General features: G+C 48.6%; 1 protein-coding gene across 1 annotated transcript in view; it reads right to left on the minus strand.

Annotated features, from left to right (window-relative positions):
* Positions 1 to 23,763, minus strand: part of MERTK (MER proto-oncogene, tyrosine kinase) — a 90,413-nt gene that overhangs the window by 50,896 nt on the left and 15,754 nt on the right. Inside the window, exons 2-4 of the mRNA XM_075562548.1 lie at positions 22,767 to 22,867; positions 18,358 to 18,531; positions 4,106 to 4,192 (exon numbers count right to left, since the gene is read on the minus strand). Of these exons, the coding sequence (XP_075418663.1) occupies positions 4,106 to 4,192; positions 18,358 to 18,531; positions 22,767 to 22,821 (316 nt within the window). The 5' untranslated portion in view covers positions 22,822 to 22,867. The remainder of the gene's footprint in view (positions 1 to 4,105; positions 4,193 to 18,357; positions 18,532 to 22,766; positions 22,868 to 23,763) is intronic.

Raw genomic sequence — 23,763 nt, forward strand, 5'->3', positions numbered from 1 at the left:
GCCTTCATTTCACTAGATCCACAGTCAACAATCATGGATGTGACTCAAGAAATCAAATGACTCCCGACACATGGAATCCAGGTCAGAAAAATCCCTCAGGTACAGAGATGGGAGTAGCGATACCAGGAGGGTAGGGGGAAGGTGGGGAGATGAGGGGAAGAAATGGGGAAACCAATCACCATGATGGACACATAACCACATACCCACCCCTACGGGGAGGAACAACAAAAACCATGCGGGAAGGGAGACAGCGGTCAGTGTAAGATAGGAAAATAATCATCATTTATAATTTATCAAGGGGTCACAAAGGTGAGAGTGGGGGAAGTGAGGGAAAAAAGAGGAGTTGATACTAAGGGCTCAAATAAAGTAAACGTTTAGAAACTAATGATGGCAACATGTATCCAAATATGCTTGATACAATCGATGGATTTTTATAAGAGCCCCCAATAAAATTATCTTAAAAAAAGAAAATCAGATGATGTACTGGGAAAATCTGCTGCAAAACACCTCTCTCGGTGTTAAAAAAGCACAGATCTCACATGACCCAAGCCGTGGAATGTTCAATGGCCCTCATGCCTGTGAAAGCTAGGGAGCCTGAAGAACTGATGGGGATGAGTTATGGTCCTGATGGGGAATATTCAATATCCTGTGAACTGCTAGAAGACTGAACAGTTCTGTCTTGGAAGAAGCGCAGCCAGAGTGCTCCTGAGCAGCAAGAACGGCGAGACTTCGTCTCATGTGCTTTGGACAAGTCATCTGGAAGGGACTAGGCCCTCGAGCAGGGCATCATGCTCGGTAAAGCAGAAGGAGAAACCCTCCCTACTGTCTCGTTGATGCCGACTCATAACGACACTCAAGCGCAGGGTGGAACTGCCCTTGTGGGTTTCTGAGACTGGAACTGTTGGGAGATTAGAAAGCCCCATCTTTCTCCTGAGGAGCAGCTGGTGGTTTCCAACTGCTGATGTTTGGGATTGTAACCAATGTGTAACCAGTATGCCACCCGGGCTCTGGTGGTAAAGCAGGATGTGAGAGAAAAAGAGGAAGGCTCTCAACGAGCTGGATTGACACAGGGATTACACAATTGGCACAAACACCAACGATGCTGAGGATCGTGCAGGAGTGGGCAGTGTTTCTTTCTGCTGAACAGAGAGGGGGCGTCTATGAATCAGGTCAAATCCTTTATGGATGTCACACTTGGCAGCCACTTACTTCATCCCCCATGAGAGAGGAGATATTCTTTTAAAAAAATCATTTTATTAGGGACTCATACAACTCTTATCATAATCCATACATACATCAATTGTGTAAAGCACATCTGTACATTCTTTGCCCTCATCATTTTCAAACCATTTGCTCTCTACTTAAGCCCTTCGCATCATCTTTTTCCCCCTCCCTCCTCCCTCATGAGCCCTTGATCATTTATAAATTATTATTTTGTCATATCTTGCCATGTCCCACGTCTCCCTTCACCCCCTTTTCTGTTGTCTGTCCCCCAGGGAGGAGGTCATATGCAGATCCTTGTACTTGGTTCCCCCTTTACAACCCACTCACCCTCTACCCTCCCACTATCGCCCCTCACACCCCTAGTCCTGAAGGTATCATCCGCCCTGGATTCCCTGTGCCTCCAGCTCCTATCTGCACCAGTGTACATCCTCTGCTCTATCCAGACTTGCAAGTTAGAATTCGGATCATGGTATTTTGGGGGGCAGGAAGCATTTAGGAAGTGGAGGAAAGCTGTATTCTTCATTGGTGCTACGTCGCACCCTGACTGACTCATCTCCTCCCCTCGACCCCTCTGTGAGGAGATCTCCAGTGGCCAACAAATGGGCTTTGGGTCTCCATTCTGCACTTCCCCCTTCATTCACTATGGTGAGATTTTTTTTTTCTGATGATGATGCCTTATACCTGATCCCTTCGACACCTCGTGAAAGCACAGGCTGGTGTGCGAGAGGAGATAGTCTTACAGATGAGGAAATGGGAGCACAAAAGTTAAAAACTGGTCCAAGTTTGTGGAGGCTGTAAGCAGTAGGACCAGGACTTAACTCAGGTCTGCTTGATCCCAGAGCCGTGCTCTTGAACTGACCCTGGGAACTGCTGCAGCGGGCAGTGTAGCCTGAACATCAATGGGCCAGGGAGTCTGGTCTACCATCTTGTCAGGGGTACAGCTCTGGGCAGTTACCGGCCCTCTCTCAGACTCAGCTCCCTCTTCTATAAATGGAGATGGTAACCGGAGTGCCTCATTGGGGGTGGCCAGGACTGAATAAGATGACACAGGCAGAGGCGAGTGGTAGGTGTGGTAGCAATGGGATAAGCAGGAGACAAGGCGGGAGTGGGCTTTCAGCACATCCCGGGCACTGCATTTGCCAGTCTGAGTTCTGCTAGGAAACACACAGTTTGTTGATTGGGAGACCATTAGTATTCATGCTTCCATTCCTTCCCTAAGCAGACTATTTCTAGAACTATGCTAAGGTGTCCACCTTTACAGGCTATAATCTAACCACACGAAGAGGCTAGAAAAAGGGAGTTTGGGAAGCTTGGCCCTTAACTTTTTTAAATAAGTGAAAGTTAAAAGCCATGCGTTTTAGAAAGATGATTTACTAAAAGATCTTAGCTGGGAGTCTATACGAAGCACAGCACTGAAGACAGGCTTCCCCTTTTAGGGATTTGTCATTTTTACTATGGCTTATCCTTTCTGAAAAGGGCTTCATAAATTTACTCCCACACATGAATTCCTGAGATTCCTAATGTTTCCTTTGAACACTGCACTAATGGGATGTGTAACGAAGGAAGGAAGGAAGTTATACAGTGCCTCCAGTAATAACTTTTCCTTTGCTCGGGATTTTATTCCAGTGACTGTTTGGGAAGTGCCCTTTCAGAGCCTTCAGCCCGTGGAGTTACTAAAGGTAGGCATGAGCACCTTTGTGCAGTGTAACGCATTTCAGAATTTTGAGTTGGCCTTTGGGAGGCTGCTCGACTTGCATCTCATGAAACACTTTCCATTTTCTTCCGTGTACTGTTTCCCCAAGGATCAGACTGGTAGGAATAGGAACCTACTGTTTTCGCACGTCTCAAAGTCTACATTGAGAACAAATAGTAACGGTGAAGCTTGTGTGAGAGGGTAGAGAAGATCGCTCTAAAGAGATACATTTAGCTAGCATTCCCTTCCAGGTTTCCTTTTCTGGCAAGGCGCTGTGGGCTAAGCATCGGGTTGCGAACTGCAAGGTTGGAGGTTTGAAGCCACTCGCTGCTCTGCGGGAGGAAGACGAGGCTGTCTTGCTCACACAAAGCGCAACATTCCTGAAAACCATAAGCGACAGTTTTCACTTGGAAGTGCTGGGAAGCTGCTACGAAGTGGAATTGAATAGATGGCAGTGGGTTTTGTTTTACTTTTGTGTTTGTTTTGGTTCTTTACAAGGTTCAGGTTTACATGCCCTTACCAATACAGGGGAGGGAGGACAGGGCAGAAGGATGCAATTAGAATGCCTCTACGCATCCAAGGAGGCTTCCAACAGAGGTCTGGTCTTTATAATCACTCAGAAGCAAGCTCAGCTTATAGGGAAAAGAGGGAGAGGGAGAGGGAGCTCTAGAGAACGGACAGCCCGCGGGCATGGGGTGCAGGCTGAGGAGCGGACCCTGACTGGCTCTCCACACCCTGCTCCCTCAGAGTTGGCCCGTCTGCCTTTCCCTTTATCTGTGCCTCTAAGTCTCCCCTCATCTCGGATGCTCTTCAAGGGGTAACGAGGACAGCTCAGGGTGAAGAAAGGAGAGGGAACAAGATTGCGAAAAAATGATCAAGGTTAAGTATTTTAGTTGGTTTTCTTCTTGGGCTAAACAAGCTAACGTTCATAAAAATACTTCAGTGCCAGGCACTGGAGTGAGAACGTTTTCCTTTCCGGTGTCTCATCTGACCCGTCAACAACAGGTACACTGGGCCATTATCCTCATTGTACAGAGGGGGCACACTGAAGGCAGAGAGGTGACGGGACTTGTCCAAGGTCACAGAAACAGGGGGTGCGGAGCTTGTGTTGGGCCTCGTGCCCCACAGTGGGTCCTTAAACACACCCGGGGGACCCCCCCACCCCCGCCCCGTCGGTCGTCTGCCTACCTTTGATGTTGATGTGCACACCCTTGGTCACGGTCAGCCCTTTATCATTGTGAGCCTCACAACTGAAGATGGCCATCTCCGTCAGACCTGGGGAGGGAGGAGGGGATTGTGAGCTCAGGTGCAGGGGAACAGGCTGCGCTTTCCCAGAATCCCAGGCGGGTCTCCAGCAGCATTTGGTTTCTTGGTTCATTACCTCCGATCTTCAACACAACAGTTGAAACCCAGGACCACAGGAGCAAGGCAAGGACAGGCCCAAGGGGCCTTTCTTCTCAGAGCCTTTCTTTTGCAGTGCAGGCCATCACCCTGACATTCAACACACGGTCACGGTCACGCACACATTATTTCAAACTCAACCACTGCAACCCCCTCCCCGCACCATCACTCACCCCACACCCTCCCTGGGTTTCCTGATCCCGTTCCCCCTTCGTGCCTGAGGCTCCGCACTCTGTTGTTGGGTCAACGCAGCCCCTTTACTCCTCAGCGGTTGAAAAGACACTCACCATCATCGTCCTTAGGAAATTGCAAATGTAAACAAGAGACTACTACACTCCTATTAAAATGGCTCAAATCCCACAGCGGACAGTAACAGGTGCTTGTGAGGCTGTAGAACAAGAACTCTCACTCATGGCCGGCGAGACAGCTCAGTCACAGCAGCACTTTGGTGGAGGGTGAAGCAGTTTCTGACCCCCCTAGCCACAGCCATACCGGATCAGTCAGCTCATAGCAATCCCTGGGGGAACCCCTGCCCCCAGCAATTCCCTCAATTGATTTGAAAACGTAGCCACACAAAACCGACAAACAGCTATTTCGGGCACCTTATTTACAAGCCCCCCAAACCAGAAGCAATCGCATTGTGCTTCAACATGTAAACAGATCACCGTACCACGTTCATTCAATGCTAAACTCTGATATAAAGAAAGGAGCTGTTGATCACACAGCAATACAGATAAATTTAAAAATGGATAAATACGAAACAAACATTGCTAAATGAAAGACTCTAAAAAATCATAAACAAAAACAAGCTCATTGTCAACTAGTTGAATCCTTGAATCCGGCTCACGGCGACCCTCTAGGAGAGAGTAAAACTGCCCCTGTGGGCTTCTGAGGCTGCAGAAACCGCACCGTTCGCCCTCAGATTGGCTGGTAGATTTGAACTGCTAATCTTGAGATTAGCAGCCCCATGCATAACCCAGTAGGCCACCAGAGCTCCCTCAAGCTGTCAGCGTGAAAAGCCTGCACACTGTGTGATTTCATGTGTCGGCTCCATGGGAAACGCAAAGCCACAGAGGCAGTCCTGGGACCAGTGTTTGTCAGGGAGGCAGGGAGGTAACAGGCTAAGAAGCAAGGATTTCTTTGAAAGGGAGGAAGCTCTTCTGTACGACATTGTCCCAGTGGATGCAGGACAGGTGTAGTTAGCAAACACCGCGCACTTTTATTCACGTCACAGAATAGATTCTCAATATATGCAAGTTTGGAAAAAGCCATGAGGAGGTCAGAAGAGCACAGCATGAAATATGAAAAAAAGAACAAACACAGGAAACCCCTTCGCTGATAAGGGCAGGGGACAAGGTGCTGTTCGCAGGGACTTTCAATGTGAGCGGAGATTATGCGACATAAAGGAAATGTATCTAAAGACCACTCTAGTTGATAATGTTATTGCCACGGTGCTTAAACAATTGTGGAACCGCTGCGCACACAGACTGGAAATGAACAATTAAGCAAATGATAGCAGGTGGTGGGAGCAGGTTTCTCACTAATTATGGGGGGGGGCGGTGCAGATAAACTCAGAGAGAAGGCTAGCAAGATGGACGAGGCCAGCGATCAGCATTGAAGACATAATTATGAATGGAAGTTGATGAAGTGATGAACTTAGCTGGATTTGGACTGATGCTTAGCTACACAAATATTTAGACAGTGACACACCAATGCACTTATACACATGTACTTCTTAGCTCCGTCTTCTGAGAGCGTCTAGGCGTCACGACACCGGAACAGCTAGCACGCCTCGTGCCCAGAGCTAGTTCTCTAACGTGACTCCCCAGTGAAGGGAACTAGGTTTCCTGGGGCAGATGGCTAGCTCGAGGACTGGGCGTGGTGAAATAGAAATGAGCCTAAAGCAAAGCATAATCAACACCCCCCCACACACACCATGCTGGGACTATAGTAAAGGGGCATATGTTTGGTGGTTCAAGTTCACAGCCACGCTGAGAGAAAGATCACGCTGTTGGCGCCTGGCATACATACAGCTCGGAAACCCAAAGAAGCAGTGTTCTGCCTCACGAGGTCACGGAGCTGGACGCGACCATGGGTTTGCTCGGGTTTGGTCAGAGGCTTTTTGCTCAAGTATGGCAGTGCAAGGGCCAACGGATCCGTTTGTTTAACGGCACGCACTTCTCTCCAAGGAGCCCTGGTGGTGCAGCGGTCATGCACTGGGCTGCTGACATCAGGGTTGGCGGTCTGAACAGGAGCTGCTCCTCGGGGAAACGAGGAGGCTTTCTTCTCCTGCAAAGATCTTCGGTCTCCGCGTTCCCCGGGGCCGTTCTGCACCGCCCGGTGGGGTCACAGTGAGCTGGCATGGACTTGCTGGCTGTGAGTCTGTTTTGCTGAGTTTCTCCCCAACTAGAGACTAGTTTATAAGCCTGGGGTAGACACAGCGGCTAACACACATCGTCCGAGCAGCTCCCTCTCATTTATTGACTTGTTCTGCTTCTGTGGCCGAGCAATAACCACTAGACTGGAATAGACCGTGAAGTTTTACAGTGCAGCCCTTGTGACTTCCCAGGAAGAAAAATCTCCTCCTCCAGAGTCTCCACCCTTCTCACCCACTCCTTCCTGCATGCCAGCTCTGCTGGGACGGGGCTTTCAGAGGCATCTGCCGGAGACTGGTCCCCTCCTAGTGGGCAGTCCTGTTACAGAAAGATGTTCTCCTCACCCCTCAATTGTGATTTATGCCCCTCTTGCCAGACCCTCTCTGCTGGTTTTAAAAGGAGAGCCCATGACAAAGAGTCTGAAAGATATTTTTAAGGACTGCTCAGTCCCAGATATGCCCTGGAAGGAAGGATCCCCAGGGTCGCTGACCAAGCTGTTTCCAAGAGCACTGTGGGCAATCCTCTGCGTGCAGGCTGGAGCAATCCTGCAAGTCCGCACGATCAGACCATCTTGTTCTTTCACTTGGGCCTAGTGTCCACCTTTGTCCCCACCGGGGAGGATCTCAGAAGACAGGCCTGGGGACCTCCTTCTGAAAGGACAGTCGGGCCAACCCCCTGGGGCGGCTGGTTCTAGTCTGCACCCACAGGGCTGCCGTGCGTTGGAATTGACTTGCTGTCAGCTAACCGTAATGAGAACAACAAATACTGTGCTGCACTCGTGCGGTCCAAGGCATGCAAGTGAGGCTACTATGGTTATGCAGCATGTCCTTCTGTTTGCTACCTCCGTTGCTGGGGAAACGGGCACAGGTACTACGGGCATTATGGTGCCACCAAGAACCTATCAGGAGGCAAGCGCTTAACTGCTCGTACCACCCAGAGGCCCCTAAACATATTTACTAACTACTTGCTCCGTAAGGAAGAGGCTTGGTGGCTTAGTTTTTATGCATGGCGTTGCTAACTGCAAAGTCAGCAGTTCGAAACCACCAGTCAATCGCCATCGACTTGATAGCAGTGAGTTTTTTTTTAAGTTTAGGATTATGCCAAGGGAGGTTGGGGGGAAATGGGGGAGATAGTAACTTTAGGCTACAAGAATGAAAAAGCGTTCGGAAATTGACTGTGATGAGGAACGCACAATTCTTCCTCATAGGCTCACACCATTGACTTGGCTGACACATGAACTACATGATAATTAAGCTTTAAAAGAAAATGTCTAGCAGAGTCATTGTGAGGCTCAAAGTAAACCTTATTTTAAAAACACTGAGAATTGTTAACTGGCTTTACATAGATGCTAATGTTATTGCTACTATTGTGATTACATCGAGTATTGATAACTGTCGAGTTAGCTAAAAAAAATAGCTGAGCTCTTGTTGAAACGTGGCTTAGAATGCAAAGTGGGCATTTAAGCAAAGAACAAAGCACAGAAAGATGAGCCCAAGTCCTCCGTAATTAATAGAAAAGCAGTTCATCAAGATGGGCAGCAACCGTTGCTAATAAAAAAGAACAAACATTTTATAATAGATAATAGCTGAGGCCTTCCGGATCCCGAAAGTTTCTACTCGCTCTTTCACTGGCTCCTCATAAGCACGCCATAAAGGAGACGCTGCTATTAGCTGCTATTATCCTGACTCTGTGCCAAGAGGTGAGCAACTTGCCCAGGGGCAGACTACAGCCTAGGGGCCTCAGCCCACTAAGCGCACCAAGACTGAAGTTCAGAACCACTTCCTCCCTGCAGGAAATGCTTCGAGCAGTTTGACTCTTGATGTGGAGATTTGGGTTTTGCCTAAAACAAAATACTTTCTTTATTTGGCTCTCTTATTCGGAAAGAATTTTAGACTCCCGATAATTTAATATTTTGGGCCACAATAATGGCTAGGTGAAAACCAGTTCTAAAACTGATTGTTTGGTAAACAATGTAAAGTTGCAAAAAACAAAGTCCAGGAGTCCCTACATCCAGCTTCCCAAGGATAAGATCTCCGAGACCCAGAGAACAATGACCCAAATCAGGAAAAGGACTTCGGCCCAACAAGGTAAATGAAAGCACAGACCCTCCTCGGGTTTGGCGGTTGTTTTTGGTGAGGGAGGAGCTGCTGTGGAGGGGACAGTTGGTGACACTCTCACCACAGGTGGAGACTTGTGGAACCCCCACCAGGATACAGAGCTGCTCCTGGCAGAAAGCAACCCCGCCCCCCCCCAATCCCTGGCAAACCCATCTGCTCCCCATCACAACTTTGCCATTTTGAGAGAGTTATGTAAATGGAGCCATATACCAAGTCCCCTCTGAGCCTGGCTCGACCCCACCCCCCTCCCCTCCCATGAATAATGCTTTTTAGACAAAGTACTTCTTTGCTCCCGGCTCTTACGGGCAATTCTTGCATCACAGAAGGAAAAAAAAATCTGCTATCACGAGGGGAAAAGTTTGTGACCTTCCTGTTCCTACATGAACCGGGCGGCTCAAAGTCATCCAAACAGACGGCCTATTTAAGCCACTTCCTTCTTAATGTCTTTCTCATGGGGAAACTTAGGAACCGACTGATGCACATTCTAATGGTGATTATGGTCACCGTTACTAGGCGGCGAAGGTAACTCCTGAGTCCGTTTCTCGATAGGATGGCACCCCCCTGGCAAACACTCACTGTCCTTCATGGGCCCGGGAGAGCCCCCACCAGCCACTCTGCAGGAGAGAAGTGGCCCACTGCTCTAAGAACGACTGATGGTTTTGGGAACCCAAGGGAGTTCCGCTCTGTCCGGTGGGGTTGCTGTGCATCAGAATGGGTTGGGATTAAGCCTGCATGGACCCTAGTGAGCGCTGCTTCAGTAAAGATTACAGCCTTGAAAACACTAAGAGGCTAATGCTACCCTGGCTCCTTCAGCCACTCTGAGCCAGGATCCACTTGGCAGCAGGTAAAGGCCCCTACAAGCACCCCCTTCTCTTTGGAGAAGCTCAGGTACCAAATTCATATTTGCTTACAATGGAAACTGCAGTTAAATGGGATTCTTGGATATAGTTCTATTAAAACGCAAAACACTTAGGAAGAGGAATAGTAGCCAATCATTTGGGCAGCACAGGCCTGTGGGGCGGGGGTGGGTGGGGGGGGGGAAGAGAGTGAGGGGCAGCTGTCAAGAGCATAGGCTTCCAGGTTCCCCAAGTCTTAGTTAGATCCTATCTGATAAAGTCATATAAAAAAGGTCTGTTCTACTAATCTCAAAGGGCTGGTTAGAGAGAAAATGAGAGAAAAGATGGAAAAACGCGTTTCAATGCAAACATAATTATACAAACCTTAGTCCAGTATTTCTGTCAGAGGGCTTAAGACTTGGGGCCTTCATTTGTTCATTCACCCACTCATTTGGTCCATTTACGCATGCCCTTCACAGGTGAAAGGCACTACCCTGGCTGACGAGGCTAAACGAATGAATAACCAAATCAGAGCAATCAGACAGAGGAAGGGACTTTCTCCTGAGGTTGGGGGTGCAGGCAAGTGGCAGCTGCGCCTGTCTGTGTGAAGGGCAGGCGAAGAGTGATGGATGAGGAGTTGCGGTGAGCACGTGGGGCAGGGGCTGGAAGCTCAGGAAGGCTTCCAGAGAGGAACCATCAGTCACTGGTCTGCAGATGACCAGGCAGTTACCAGGTGGACAGAGAGAAGGGAGCAGTCTGAGTCAAAGGAACAGCACGTGCGACAGCCTGGCGAGAGGGCACCAGGCAATCAAGGACTTGCCAGCGTCTTGGGAGGCCTCACCGGTGGGTGTCTTGGCAGCTAAGGCAGGAGGGGACTTAGAAGGGTAAGCAGGAGTCCCAAAGGGTCTTAGACATCAGGGTCAAACGAGAACTGTAGCCTGAATGCACTGATGACTCGTGCAAACAACACGCTGTCCTCAAGAAGAACTTGTCTACTCGCGGGAAGGTGAGGCAGCAGGGACCCCACCTAAGAGCCGATGGCGACAGTCCTGGGATCATAGGAAAGCCGACGTGAAAGCCATCACAGAGACGCAGAGCAAGAGGTGCAGGCAGTTGGCATTTGAGAACAACACCGGGGTCCTGGGGCTGCGTGGGAGATGGGGGCGAGAGAAGAAGCTGGATCCCCTGTTCAGGGTCCTGGCTTGAGTACAATTTCCCAGGCAGACCCTCATCTCACCGTGTCTACCGCACCGGCTACGCCAGCGCTGCCGTCCAACAAGTATTTCGCTAACACTGAAGTCAGCGGCACTGTTTGCTTGTCCCCCTGCATTTTCAGCAGAAGTTAGCAGCCTTGCTCTGCAAACACGCCACAAACAGGAAAAATGTTTGTGCCATGCAGGAGTGCCTTGGACATTCATTTAGAAACAAGATGCAGAATCCCAGCTCAGCAGTTTCAATGAGAGCTTTCATTTTAAGACAAATTTATTTACATTCTTACAATTCTAGTAAACCTTGTGATTCGGATGTGTAATCTCTGAAATGCCAGCAAGCATCTGTCTCATCATTGGCCTCTGGTCAATCCCACCCCCACCCCATCCCCCAGGGGAAGGCCGCTCCTGCCACACACACAGATTCAGAAGCACCTTCATGTAAAGGCCGCCCCGGCCCCGGCCCCGGCCCTGGCCCCTTCCTAGTGGTTGTTTTCACCACCACGGCTTGCCGGGCACTGAGCTGAGCCCTCAAGACGGAGCAAGAAAAGCTTCCATTGTCACCCACAAGAGAAGCCCGGTCATTCTGAAAAGAGGCCAGGGCAGGGGGGTACATTGGACATTCGGACAGATGAGACTGGGAGGAAGCGAGGACTGCAGGTGCTGGGAAGAGTGCTGTTCAGAGACACACACTGTCATCTACTAAGGAGACTGTAACCTGGCGAGGCTTTTGTGGAAGAAGATCACCATCCATCAAACTCGAAACCTTTTGACTTCTAACTTCCCTTTTAGAAATCTTCCCGGAAGAAATCCACCCAGAGACAGACGTGTATGCGAGCCGGCGCTAGAACCAGGAAAATAATTCAACCACCCTAAAGGTTCATTGGCAAGGGTTTGGCGCCATAAATGACGGCCAGTCCACACCAAGGAGCGTTATAAAAGTGTCCCCAACAGGGAGGCAGTAGCTACAGGAAAGATCTGCAGGTCCCAGGGATCTATGCGCATGTGCAGGTGTTGGGAAAGGACTAGAAAGGACCTGGATGGAAGTGAGCCAAGGGTTGGCGGTGCTGTCCTCTACACAAGGGAAGGAAAGTTTGAGAATAAAGGGGGACTTTCCTGTTTTGCTTTGATATGCCACTACTGTTTGAATGCATCCACAAATCACTTGCATAATACATGGGCAAAATTAATCGGCACATGATACTACTTGGAAGCAAAAAAAGATCATATATGTATATACATATGCAGAGACCCAACCCCAACCCACTGCCATCAAGTGTATTCCAACTTGTTCAAGCCACACGAATGTTACGAAGGACTGAGGAACACAGGAGCTACAGAAGTTCAGAGAGGAGACAAGAGTCTCCCTCAAGCGCTGACAGAAAGCAAGCCTTCTCCTATTGCCATTGCCCTGAACTCAGACATCTGGTCCCCTGCACTGAGAAAATAAATCTATCTTCATGAAATCTACTTGCGGGATCTCTGCTACAGCGCCTAAAGGAGTGGGCCGTGATTTCTGGTAAGCACAGACACAGTCATTGTGATGCAAATATCGAGAAAACCTAAGAGGGGCTTACTAACAAGTGGCTACCAGCATGTGAAGACCATTCATAGGGGGTGGGGCAGGTTCCAACTTGCCAACGACAAGGTCTGTGTTCATAACCAAGTCTGAACTAATTTCCTTTCTTTCTGAGATCGTGACTAGCCCATGATGTCCAAGGCTGTTGGAAGCCCAGTGAGTGCAGCTGGACCACGGCTGGACCTTTGCCAAGTCTCATGATAACGCCCAAGATAAGATGGAAAACGAGATGGTGGGAAAATAAAATTCGGTGGCTCGACTACGGGTTGAACCATAGTAGTTAAGAGTGCTGATTTAATGTGCTGGGGTTCACCCAGAGATTGTCTTGGGTTCTGCCCTTGGTTAGATAGGAATCCACATTTCCATCAATAGCTAAGAAGACAAATGGAACACAGCAGGGAGGTGACTTGCTAATCCAATGACAGACTCATGATTCAAAAAGGTCTCAATCGGTTGGAACAACTCGCTGGATTTTCATCGGAATAAATGTCCCCTATGACACTGAGATTCCAGTTAAATTGTTTAGTGCTCAGTCCTGCGCCAGCCTCACAATTGTTCTTATGTAGCCATTGGATGGTTCCACATGGTTGAGGGTTGTGGTAGTCCCCTAATCTGGTGTCAATTTAAGGATTGAGAGTGTAGGGGTGGGGTCTAGGCGGTTAATCTGGAGATAGCCAATGAGACTTCTGTGTGGGCACTGCCTTCTCCTAAGAATTCTGGGAAATCTGGTACTTCCTCCTTGGAGGCAGAAGACACCTCTCTCTCTCTCTCTCTCTCTCTCTGCTACTCCCTGGGAGACACTGCAGAAGACAAGATACATGGACGCAACCAGACCTCAGAAGCTGGAGAAGCCATGCAGAGACCCCTGCCAGCACTGAGATGCTTCCAATGACACTGGATCCAAAGACTTTCTACCCATTGGCCTGTCATCTTCTTCTGCATTCGGTGCCATTGCATGTGTTTCATGAGTCTGAAGAGGACTTTATGGATTGATATCAGAAATATGGGCTAATATCGGACTTATGGACTTGGTCTGGACTGGGATGTTTTCTCCATGTTCAATTGCGCTCGTATATGAAGCTCTTTCTTATACACATATGTGTTTCCATGGATTCGTTTCTCTAGTCCGCCCAGACTCACACACGGGTGTCCCTCTTTTGGCTGCCCCTCAACTTAACACATGTGATGTCCTTTCCAGGCACTGGCCCTCCCTAATTCATGTCTATAGGATATTCGGTGAAGTCTCACCATCCTACTTGCTGAGAAGCTTTCTGGCTGTACTTCTAAGACGGATTTGTTTGTTCTTTTGGCAGTCCACGCTACTTTCTTTCTTTCTTTGTACTTCAATATTCTTCACCAGAACCTTAATTCAAATGCATCGATTCTTCTTCAGTCTTCTTTATTCAATGTCCAAATTTCATGTGCATATGAGGTCATCGAAAGCAGCACGGCGTGGGTCAGGCCCACCCTAGTGCTCTACGTGACATCCTTGCTTTTCCACACTTTAACGAGGTCTCGTGAGACCTTGTACTCACTGCCGTGGGCTGTTTGGTCTATTGGCTGAGTATCTATCATGGTTCCAAACAAGATGAAATCCTTGACAACTTCAATCTTTTCTCCATTGATCGTAATCTTACCTATTGGTCCAGTGGTGAGGATTTTGGCTTTTAAGTGCTTCAAGTCCTCCTCGCTTTCTGAGAGCAAGTTTGTTAACAAGACTTCTTCAAACCCTGATGTACATCTTTCCTGATCTTAAACCAAGCAGTCTTTCCTCCGTTCTGTTTGCACAACTGCTCCTTGTTCAATGCACAGGTTCTGCATGAGCGCAGTTTAGAGGTCTGGGTTTCCCGTTCTTCTCTGGCTATCTATAATCCCAATAAATGTCTTTGCATAGATCATAAAACACAAGCAAACATATGCTGCTTTCCCCAAGATGAAAGACCAAACTCAAACTGAGCAAACTAGGGCTGGAAGAAAACCTCTTCCACCTGATGAAAGGAAGCTACAAAAACCACAGATGGCATCATAGTTAGTGATCAGGGACAGAGAAGGAACGTTGTTCTCACAGCCTCTTATTTAAAATAAGCAAACAAAAACTAACAAAGAGGAGAAATTAAAGGTATGAGAGAACCGAAAAGGTAGAAACAACACTGTCATTGTAGGCTGATGACAAAAGGATCTGAGCAGAAAAGTCAAAGACTTTACTAAAACAGCCCCCTCAAAACATCAATAACCTCCAAATATCGATTTCTATATCTTAGTGATAAACTGGGAGCCCTGGTGGCGTTGTGGTTACAGGCTGGGCTGCTAATGGCAAGGGCAGCCGTTTGAGACGACCAGTCCCCCCCGCCCCCAACCTGGCAGAGAGGTGGGGCTTTCTACTTGGACACCCACCGGGGCAGTTCTACTCTGTCCTATAGAGTCACTATGAGTCAGAATCAAAGGGAGGGCAGTGAGTTTGGTTTTGGGAGTAAAAACTAGTGAAAAATTAAATAGGTGACTAGCAGCATCAAAAACATGAAGTACTTTCCAATAAGTGTAACAAATGGCATGCAACCCCTCACCTAAAACTGAAAACAAAAATTAAAGAAAAATAGTTATAAAATGTCCAAGAATTGGGAGTCTCAATGTTGTAAGTTGTCTACTCCCCTAAAAGTGAGCTGAAGACTCAAAACACCAAACTCACTGCCACAGAGTCGATTCCAACTCCTAGTGCCCTGGAAGGATGGGGTAGAACTGCCCCACAGGGCCCCTAGGGCCATAATCCTTACAGAAGCAGGGGGCACATCTTCCCTTCACAGAGTGGTTGGTGGGTTCGAACAGCCAACCTTTATGTCAGCAACCAAGCGCTTAGCACTATGGCACCATGATGTTTCACTCTGATAGCCAAAACCCCATCGCCATCGAGTCAGTCTAAGCTCACAGTGACCCTATCCTGCGTTTCCAAGGCTGTAAACTTCTAGAGCAGCGGTTCTCCACCTGTACGTCGAGATTCCTTTGGGGGTCGAACAACCCTTGCAGAGGGGTCGCGCAAGACCATCTTTCCGATGGTCTTAGGAACCCCGACATCCCTCCTCACTCCGTCTCCAGGCAGGTCCGTCCACATGCAGATACGCCCACCTACGGGGTCACCACAACAGGAGGAACTGTATGAAAGGGCTGCGGCAATAGGAAGGTTGAGAGCCACTGCTCTAGAGGAACAAACAGCCTCATCTTTCTCCCGAGGAGCAGCTGGTGGGTTTGACCTACTAACCTTATAGTTAGCAGCCCGAGAGCCCCAGCTTCAACTGCAATTCATCTTGTTTCACATACCTGTAGCTCAGAGAACAGGCTCACGGAACACCCAGCAGTTATTCTGCCCAAGGCGAGTCAGAGGTCCCCAAGCGTGCCAGGGGCTGGGAGGGGAAGCGAAGTCACAGGCTAGCAGGTGGACAGGTGTTAGCTGGGGTGAAGGGGATGGCACTATCCAACAAGAGGAAGGTGGGTAAAGTAACACAGAGTAAGACATCGGAGGTTTGAGGCTCAGCTCTGTACACGTTCACCTAATTCACGATGAAAAGATTTTTTTTTAAGGAAATGAAATAGTCTAAGGTTAATGAACATGTCTTGAAGACTCCAGGCGCTACAGCCGTGGCTCATGATCTTGTGATCCGTGTCTTAGCAAGGTTTCTGTTTAAACTTGGGCACTGTGGGCACATATACTGCTCTCGTATATGACTTGTGTTGTGCCAAACTCATCCACTAATGAAAAAATACTTTTGGTGGGGGTTCAAAGTTCCTGACAAAATTCTATATTTTGAGATGTTTAATGAATCGGAGCACGGCTTTGCTCTATAAATGACATGCTTCCTGACCTGCAACTGACCATTAAATCGACACAGCCATCAGCTCATAGTTGTTGCCAGCTGCTCACTCTCGATACTAATCTGGGATGACAAGAATCAGAACCGAAAGCAGATGGAAGCCTGGCTGGAAGGGATCATGAGGGAGCCCCACCCTGTCTAAGTCAGCAACGCTGCTATGACGACAGACCAGCATCCTCATACGGCACGCAGAGCTTGCTACGTAGATGGTGGCACTGGTCTCTGATTGTCCCCTGGAGTGGTGTGCATGTCCTAGATTTTGTTTGAGGCTGTGGTGACATGGGTTGTATCGTTATTAAAACTGAGTTGCATGCTTAAGCTCTAAATATTGAATTATAGGTCACATTTTTCTCAGTGGGGGAGGGGAGATAGACACATACACACACACACACACACACACACACACACACACACACACGACTTCCCAGCAACCACTCTAGAGAGATGATCAAATCACTAGAGAAACTAGTAGACATTTGAGAGCACGGCTGAGAAAGCATAACCTTCCTCCCGGAGCAGGAGTTAGAAGAGCAGAGTGACTCAGAGAGACGAGCTCACGGCCGGCTTGCCTATGTTTATCCATTCAGTTCCAAACCACTGACTCAGGACAACCCTGAGTCAGGCTGTGCTGTGGGCACAGGCAAGAAAGATAAGGTGCATGGCGAACACACAGTAGTAAAAGTCATTCCAGATTACTGTGAACTCCGTGAAGCTCCTTGCATGTCGTTGGGTGTGGACGAGTGGGTTGGGAGGGTCTAAGATAGTCCTGAGTGAACAGAGGAGGTCACATTGGAGTCGGACCACGGGACAAAGGCATAAGGAAGAGCAACACAGGCAGGTAGCAGAGAGAGTGCAAAGGTCTCGAGACAAGAAGGAGAGAATGGGCTGGGACTGAGCTGGGGTCAGGCTGGAGCCCAAGCACGTAGGCCTACGGGCCAGGGACGAGAGAGATTCTGGGTCACAGTCTAAGGCCAGGGAGCCTCACTGAAGGGGCCCAGCAGGCCAATGATGTGACTGGCTGCCCTGAGGAATAGGGACAAGGCTGGAAGCAAAGCGACTCTTTAGAAAGCTGTCACAGTAGTTTTGTCAAGAACTGTTGGCGATTTGGATCAGGGCCTTGGCAACTGGGCTGGGAAGAAGATGGATGTCAGGCACACTGTGGACTCAGCACTGGCAGACCTTGCTGCTACATCCATTCAGTGTGAACAATGAGAGGGAGGGAGGGAGGGAAGGGGCATGGCCATTGGCTCAAACGAGCAGTTCGGAGGGTGGGACCAATCTAGGGAGAAATCAAAGAGTTTCATTTTAAGAAAGTGAATTCATTCCCAGCAAGTGGTCGGATGCGTGAGTCTGAGCAAGTAAAAAGAAGCAGGCCCAGGGTTGAGTCCTGGGTACCCCGACATTATATGTGCCTGTCACAGGCAGAGACCAGGAGGAGGGAGTCGTGGAATAATCGCTAAATGCAGTCACAAGAGCCCAAGAGGAGCCCACCCATTAGTCACAGCAAGGGAAACAGCAACGGTTGCTCAGGAGAAAGTGTCCCAGGAGGAAAAAAATAAATAAAATAAATAAAGTGTCCCAGGAGTAGCAGGAATGAGGCCAGGAGACTCCCGTTTGGATGAAAATCAAAATGGCCATGGAATGTCAATTCAACCACAATCCCACAATGATTCAGCAGCTCCCCACCCATGGCAAATGTGCTTCCTCACGTCTAACTCGTGGCTTTCCAATAACGATTCCTCTGAGGTTAGAACGACCAGGCAGGCAAATCCCTAGCAGCATCAGTGCAGGGTCTCCAGTGGCCAGACTTGGCGAGGCTACTCACTGAACACTTAACTGTTTGCATCCTGGCCTGCACTCACCGAATGCTAAGTCCTGCCAGTGGGGAAACCCTGAGCTTGTGATTCCCACCTGCCTTCCCACTTCCCTCGTCCCCTAACCTTGTCAACACACCTGAGTTTTCATCCTTCTCTGCTATCCCCTGGTGGTACTTAGCAGGGGTCCCAAAACTTTGGATCCCTCCCCTTATCAGATTTTATATCTATGGATGGACGGACTTACCAGGAACCGTTAGAACAGAGGGGGACTGTTCCGGTTGGTCATTAATGCGGCTGCTATTCTGGATCCAGAAAATGCTGACTGGCTCGGGTGGGCCCGTAGCCTGGCAGGTGAGGTTGAAGGCTGTGTTGCGGGTAACATTCAAGCTCTCCGGCTGCCTGGTAAAATGAGGAAGCCCTGTAGAGAAAGCAGGAAAGGAGAGAAAGTTTCAGGACAAAAGCAAAGAGGGAGCTCAAGGGGTGTGGGGATATAACTTTGCCAAGGGAGATTTCTTTACGCATGACCTCAGGTCTACCGGCCAGGTTTCACCTACTTAAGGTTGAGTCAGGGAAAACACAGAAGGTAATTCCTACCAATCTAGCTCAGGCTATTTCCAGAACACATTCCCAAAGGGGGTATGAAACAGGTGAGTGAGAACTGGTTTGACCAGGTGAGAGGCCAGGTAGCTGTTCTCAGCCAGGGCAAGACTGACAGGTTTGCAGTACACTGTACTGAAGTCAACACAAAGTCAAACCAGAGCTCTGCCGTAGGTCCGCCCCTGGGTGAAGATCATCTACTCTGTGGATGACTTTCAGAAATGTGCTCACTGCTAACTGAAAGGCTGGAGGTTCAATTCTATGCCTCAGAAGAAGTTAGCCAAAGAAAAACCATATGGCCTTCTAATCACACACATGGGGTCCCCAGGAGAAGAGTTGCCCAAACCACAATGGATTAAACAGTTGTGTATGACTGAAGGGTTTGGGAGCCCAGTCTCTTCCCACAGGTAGACCTGGAGTCACCCAGTGGCAGCCCTAGGATTTCCTCCCGCAGTCCCGTGGCCTTCAACGTTGCTGACTAGAAGCAAGAAACCTTTGGGCCAGGTGAGTGGCATCTGATGAGCACTGAGGCATGAATAACAGAGTATCTTTTGCTCCCTAAAAAAAGTCTTCAGTTTTTCTCATTGTACATAACTTGAAGACAAACATGTCTGCAAACTGCCTTTATTTTATTTTTTTCTCACCCCTGGGTCTAGCATTATTTGCTCAGCATACAGATTGAGCTAAGTAGGGTAAAAGGACACAACCCCAACACCTACCACTCCTGAATTTAACCATGCAGCAGCATCCCCTCTTCTGTTTGAATGACCCCTGTTAGTCTAGATTCAGGTCCCACATGAGTACATGTGGAAGTTCCATTCTTTTAAAAAATCATTTTACTGGGGCTCTTACAGATATTATAACAATCCATACATGACTTAGATCAAGCAAGTCTGTACATATGTTGCCATCATCATTTTGAAAACATTATCTATTTGATTCTACTTGAGCTCTTATTATCAATTTCTCTGTTTTCCCTCCCTCCCCCACCCTCATGAACCTTTAATAAATTATATATCACTATTATTTTTTTTCATATCTTACACTGCCCACTGTATCCCTTCACCCAAGTTTCCGTTATTTGTCCCCCTTCGGGAGGTGGTGCTATATATCCATTGTTTCTATCAGTTCCACCTTTCTCCCCCTTTTCTCCCTCCTCGTCCCCTTATGGTATCCCTATTCCCATTACTGTTTCTGAATGGTTTATCTGTCCTGGATGCTGTGTTCTTAGCTGTACTGATGTACACACTCCGTTCTAGCAGGATTTGTCGTGACAGTGGTGGGGAGGAAGCAGTAAAGAACCAGAGGAATGTTGTGTATTTTGTCAGTGTTACACTGCACCTGGATGAATCATCCCTTCCATGTGACGCTTCTGTGAGGGGATGTCCAGTTGTCTACAGATGGGCTTTGGGTCTCCATTCTGACTCCTCTCCTTCACATCTATATAACTGTTTGTTTTTGATCTTCTGGACTCTGATCCCATGGACACCTCATGATCCCACAGGCTGGCGTGCTTCTTCAAGTGGGCTTGTTGCTTCCCTGTTAGATGGCTGCTTGTTTAACTTTAAGCCTTTAAGACCCCAGGTGCTATATCTTTTCATAGCCAGGCACATTTTCTTATGCATCCATTTTGTCTTCAGTGATCAAGTCGGGAAGGTGAGTATCATGGAATGCCAGTTTAATAGAACAAAGCGTTTTTTTTTTGTTGCATTGAAGGGGTACTTGAGTAGAGGCCCAAAGTTCATCTGCTACCTCAATAATTTAACATATAAATAGATGTACATAGCTCAATACCCCTAGCCTTATATATTAATTTATTTACATATGTACATGCCTACATGTATACCTCTTTTATGTCCTAGTTCTTTCCTCTGTTTCCTTCTACTTTCCTCCTGCCTCACTATCATGTTCCCCCTTCATTTTGGTGTCAGTACTTCCTCTTGGCTACATTTCAATCGATCAAATCCCACCAGGCCTTCTACATCCTCCTTGCTGTCGACTTTAGGTCCCTTGTTGCCGAGTTTATTGGCTGGAATTTCCATTCTTCTCAATGTTAACCATAATTTGTCATGATCCACCCAACTCAATGCCTTTGGATACTCAATAAAGCACAGCTAAACGTCTTTCTGGTAGTCTCTGCTTTCAGTCAAGATCCACATGCTGTCAACAATGGCATCCCCTTATTCCAATTCCTCTTCGGAATTGGGCTTCCATTTCTGCAGTTCCCTGTTACTGCACTGCTAAAAGGGTATTTTCATTATTGGTAGCAAAATTCTACATGTGTGTGGTATGCACGCTATTGCTCGATAATTTCTGTATTATTTTGGACCGACTTATTTGCTAAGCAATTAATCCAACAAGTTGTACGATATACAGAAGAATGGGAGATCAGGATTACAAGAAAACTCATTAGCAACCTGCAATATGCTGATGATGCACTTTGCTTACTGAAAGCAAAGAGGATTGAGAGCCCTTACTGATGAAGGTCAAAGACCACAGTCTCCAGTATGGCTTATGCTCCCACATTCAGAAAGCAAAATCTTCACAGGTGGACCAAAAAGCCACATCATGATAAATGGAGACAATATTATAGTTGCCAAGACTTTCCTTTTGCTTGGATACACAATCAAGACCTACGGGAGCTGTCATCAGGGCATCGGTATCGCAATGGACACATGTGCTGCTGCTGCGAAAACCACCCCAAGCAAAACCCTTTTAAAGTTTTACAGCGTGAAGACGTCACCTTGAGGACAGAGAACTGTTTAATGTGGCTTCAGCTAGTCAAAGTCCCTAACTCCTACCAAATGGCCTTTTGCTGCAGGGGGTCGGTAAGGAGGTGGGGAAGATACTGATAGGATTCACCTGTAAGTAGCTGCGAACAGGCTTCCCGGAGTGGCATCCTGCTTGTATAAAATAAGCCCTCTGAGAAGCAGGAGGAGGGATTTCCCTCCCAACAAGAGCCAGGAGAGGAGCGTGTCCTCTCGACCTGAGATCCCTCCACAGTGAACCTTCCGGATCAAGAAGACAAGCTACAACACCGGATGAGCAGAAGCAGAACCAGGAGCCAGAGTATGGAGCAGAGTGGCGGATTTCCCAACCTACGAACACATGAAGCTGAGTGCTTGTGTTCAGGAGGCTGGCTTACTGCCATGGGGTGCCTCTGGGCACTTAACTCAGAGGCCTGGGTCTACTGACTCAGGGGGCTTGAGCTGAATGCCTGTGGGTTAACGCTTAACCGCAGAGTAGTATGCTTCTTTGGGCATTTATTAGCTGACCTGAAATCTGGCAACAGTGTCCTGCTACATGACTGCCTTGAATGTTTCTCACGGGCATTCCAACTTACAGTAACAAGCCCTTTCATCATGAGCTTTGCCTGTGGGTTCTGTGTAGCCATTGCAGTGGATATTAGAAGTCGGTGAAGTGCAATAGAGAGCATGTAGTCAACAGACAGCTGCCCCCGAGCCATGGTCATTCCCATGGTCTCCGATGCACGCACGAGCTGCATGGTGACTGAGGAAGACGGAAGGAGAATGGTGCCTTTGACGAAGGGTGTTCACAGAGAACGCTGCCTACACTGTGGACTGCCAGGAGAAGGGGCAAATCTGACCTCGAAAAAGCATAGCTCACATGTTCCTCAAAGCACTCGAGACACTGCCGCTCCTACCTTGGGAATGTTATGGGGAGGACCGCTCATGAGAAAGCTGTCATGCGTGGTCAGCGATCAGGAAGAAGATCCACAAGCCGCTGGACTGACCCAGCGGCTGCAACAACGGGCTTAAACCGAATAACTTGCGTGAGGACGGTTGTGCAGGTTCCCTGTGGCTCGGCACCGACTCGACGGCCTAACCACAGTAACACCAATGACCGCACTATTACGTAACGTCTTAAAAGGAGGGCGGCCTTGGAAATCGCAGTGCAGATGGATGTGTGAGGTTTGCACAGAGTTATAAACAGGCCGGTCAAACTCCAGCTGATTCCACAAGAAGCCGTTCACACAGGCTTGAAGATGAACAGCTGCGTGGCACGTGAACACCACGCCGCGGCCTCTGGGCTTACCTTGCACCTCGATGTCGATGGGATCAGACACAATTTCGTCATCGTCTATTTTCATCTTGCACGTGTACGAGCCATTGTCGGAACGCTGCACATTGCTTATGCTTCAAAGAGAAACACACAGACAGAGCTTGTTATCTTTTGGATTGGTGAGCACCAGGTCCTACTGTGAGAATATCAGAGCGCCCACGTCTGTCACGGCTAGAGCTCCAGCTCAGGTGCCACACTAGTGAGTCTCCCATGGGAGGCATTGTCCCCTGAAGACCTCCTGGAAGCGTGGGGGACAGAAGGGGCACTGTGGCTGTTAGGGGCCAGGAACCACTGGTCCATATCCCAAAAGACATTTTGTGACTAGGACCCAAAAAAGAACTTCATGCCACCGAGTCAATGGCGGCTCATAGCGCCTCTGTGGGGCAGGGCGGAACTGGTCCTGAGAGTTTCCGAGATTGTGTCCATCTTCATGGCTGCAGACAGCCCTTGTCTTTCTTCCCGTGAAGCAGCTGTTGGCTGGTTTTGAACTGCTGACTTGTGGTTAGCGGCCCAACTCGTAACCACCACGCCAGCAGGGCCCTTCCACTCCATTTCACGCCCGGGCAGAATACTTTGCCCAGTTAGAATAGCCAACTGATTTTCCTGGCGGCACGCTGGCTAGGTTCTTGGCTACTAACCAAACGGTCACCGGTTTGAAGCTGCCCAGCACGTCTGCGAGGGGAGATTTGGTCCTCTGCTGCCCCTGTCAAGAGTAAGCCAAGACAACTTTTCGGGACAGGTCCACTCGGTCACATGAAGCCAACAGGTATGACGTTGACTCGAGGGGAGTTCCGCAACAGCGTTCCCCTGGACCCCAAAGACGAGGAAGGAGGAGGGCTGGTATCCTTTGTCCTGCGTGGAGTGTTCTTGTGACTCGGGGGTCACTCTGGAAGACTGCTCACTGACAGTACCCTGCATTGGCAGCTGTCCTGTGCACGGGGAGGGGGGGCTTAGAGAGCGCCCATGTCCA

Source organism: Tenrec ecaudatus, chromosome 11, assembly GCF_050624435.1.
Source record: "Tenrec ecaudatus isolate mTenEca1 chromosome 11, mTenEca1.hap1, whole genome shotgun sequence".
Taxonomy (NCBI): Eukaryota; Metazoa; Chordata; class Mammalia; order Afrosoricida; family Tenrecidae; genus Tenrec; species Tenrec ecaudatus.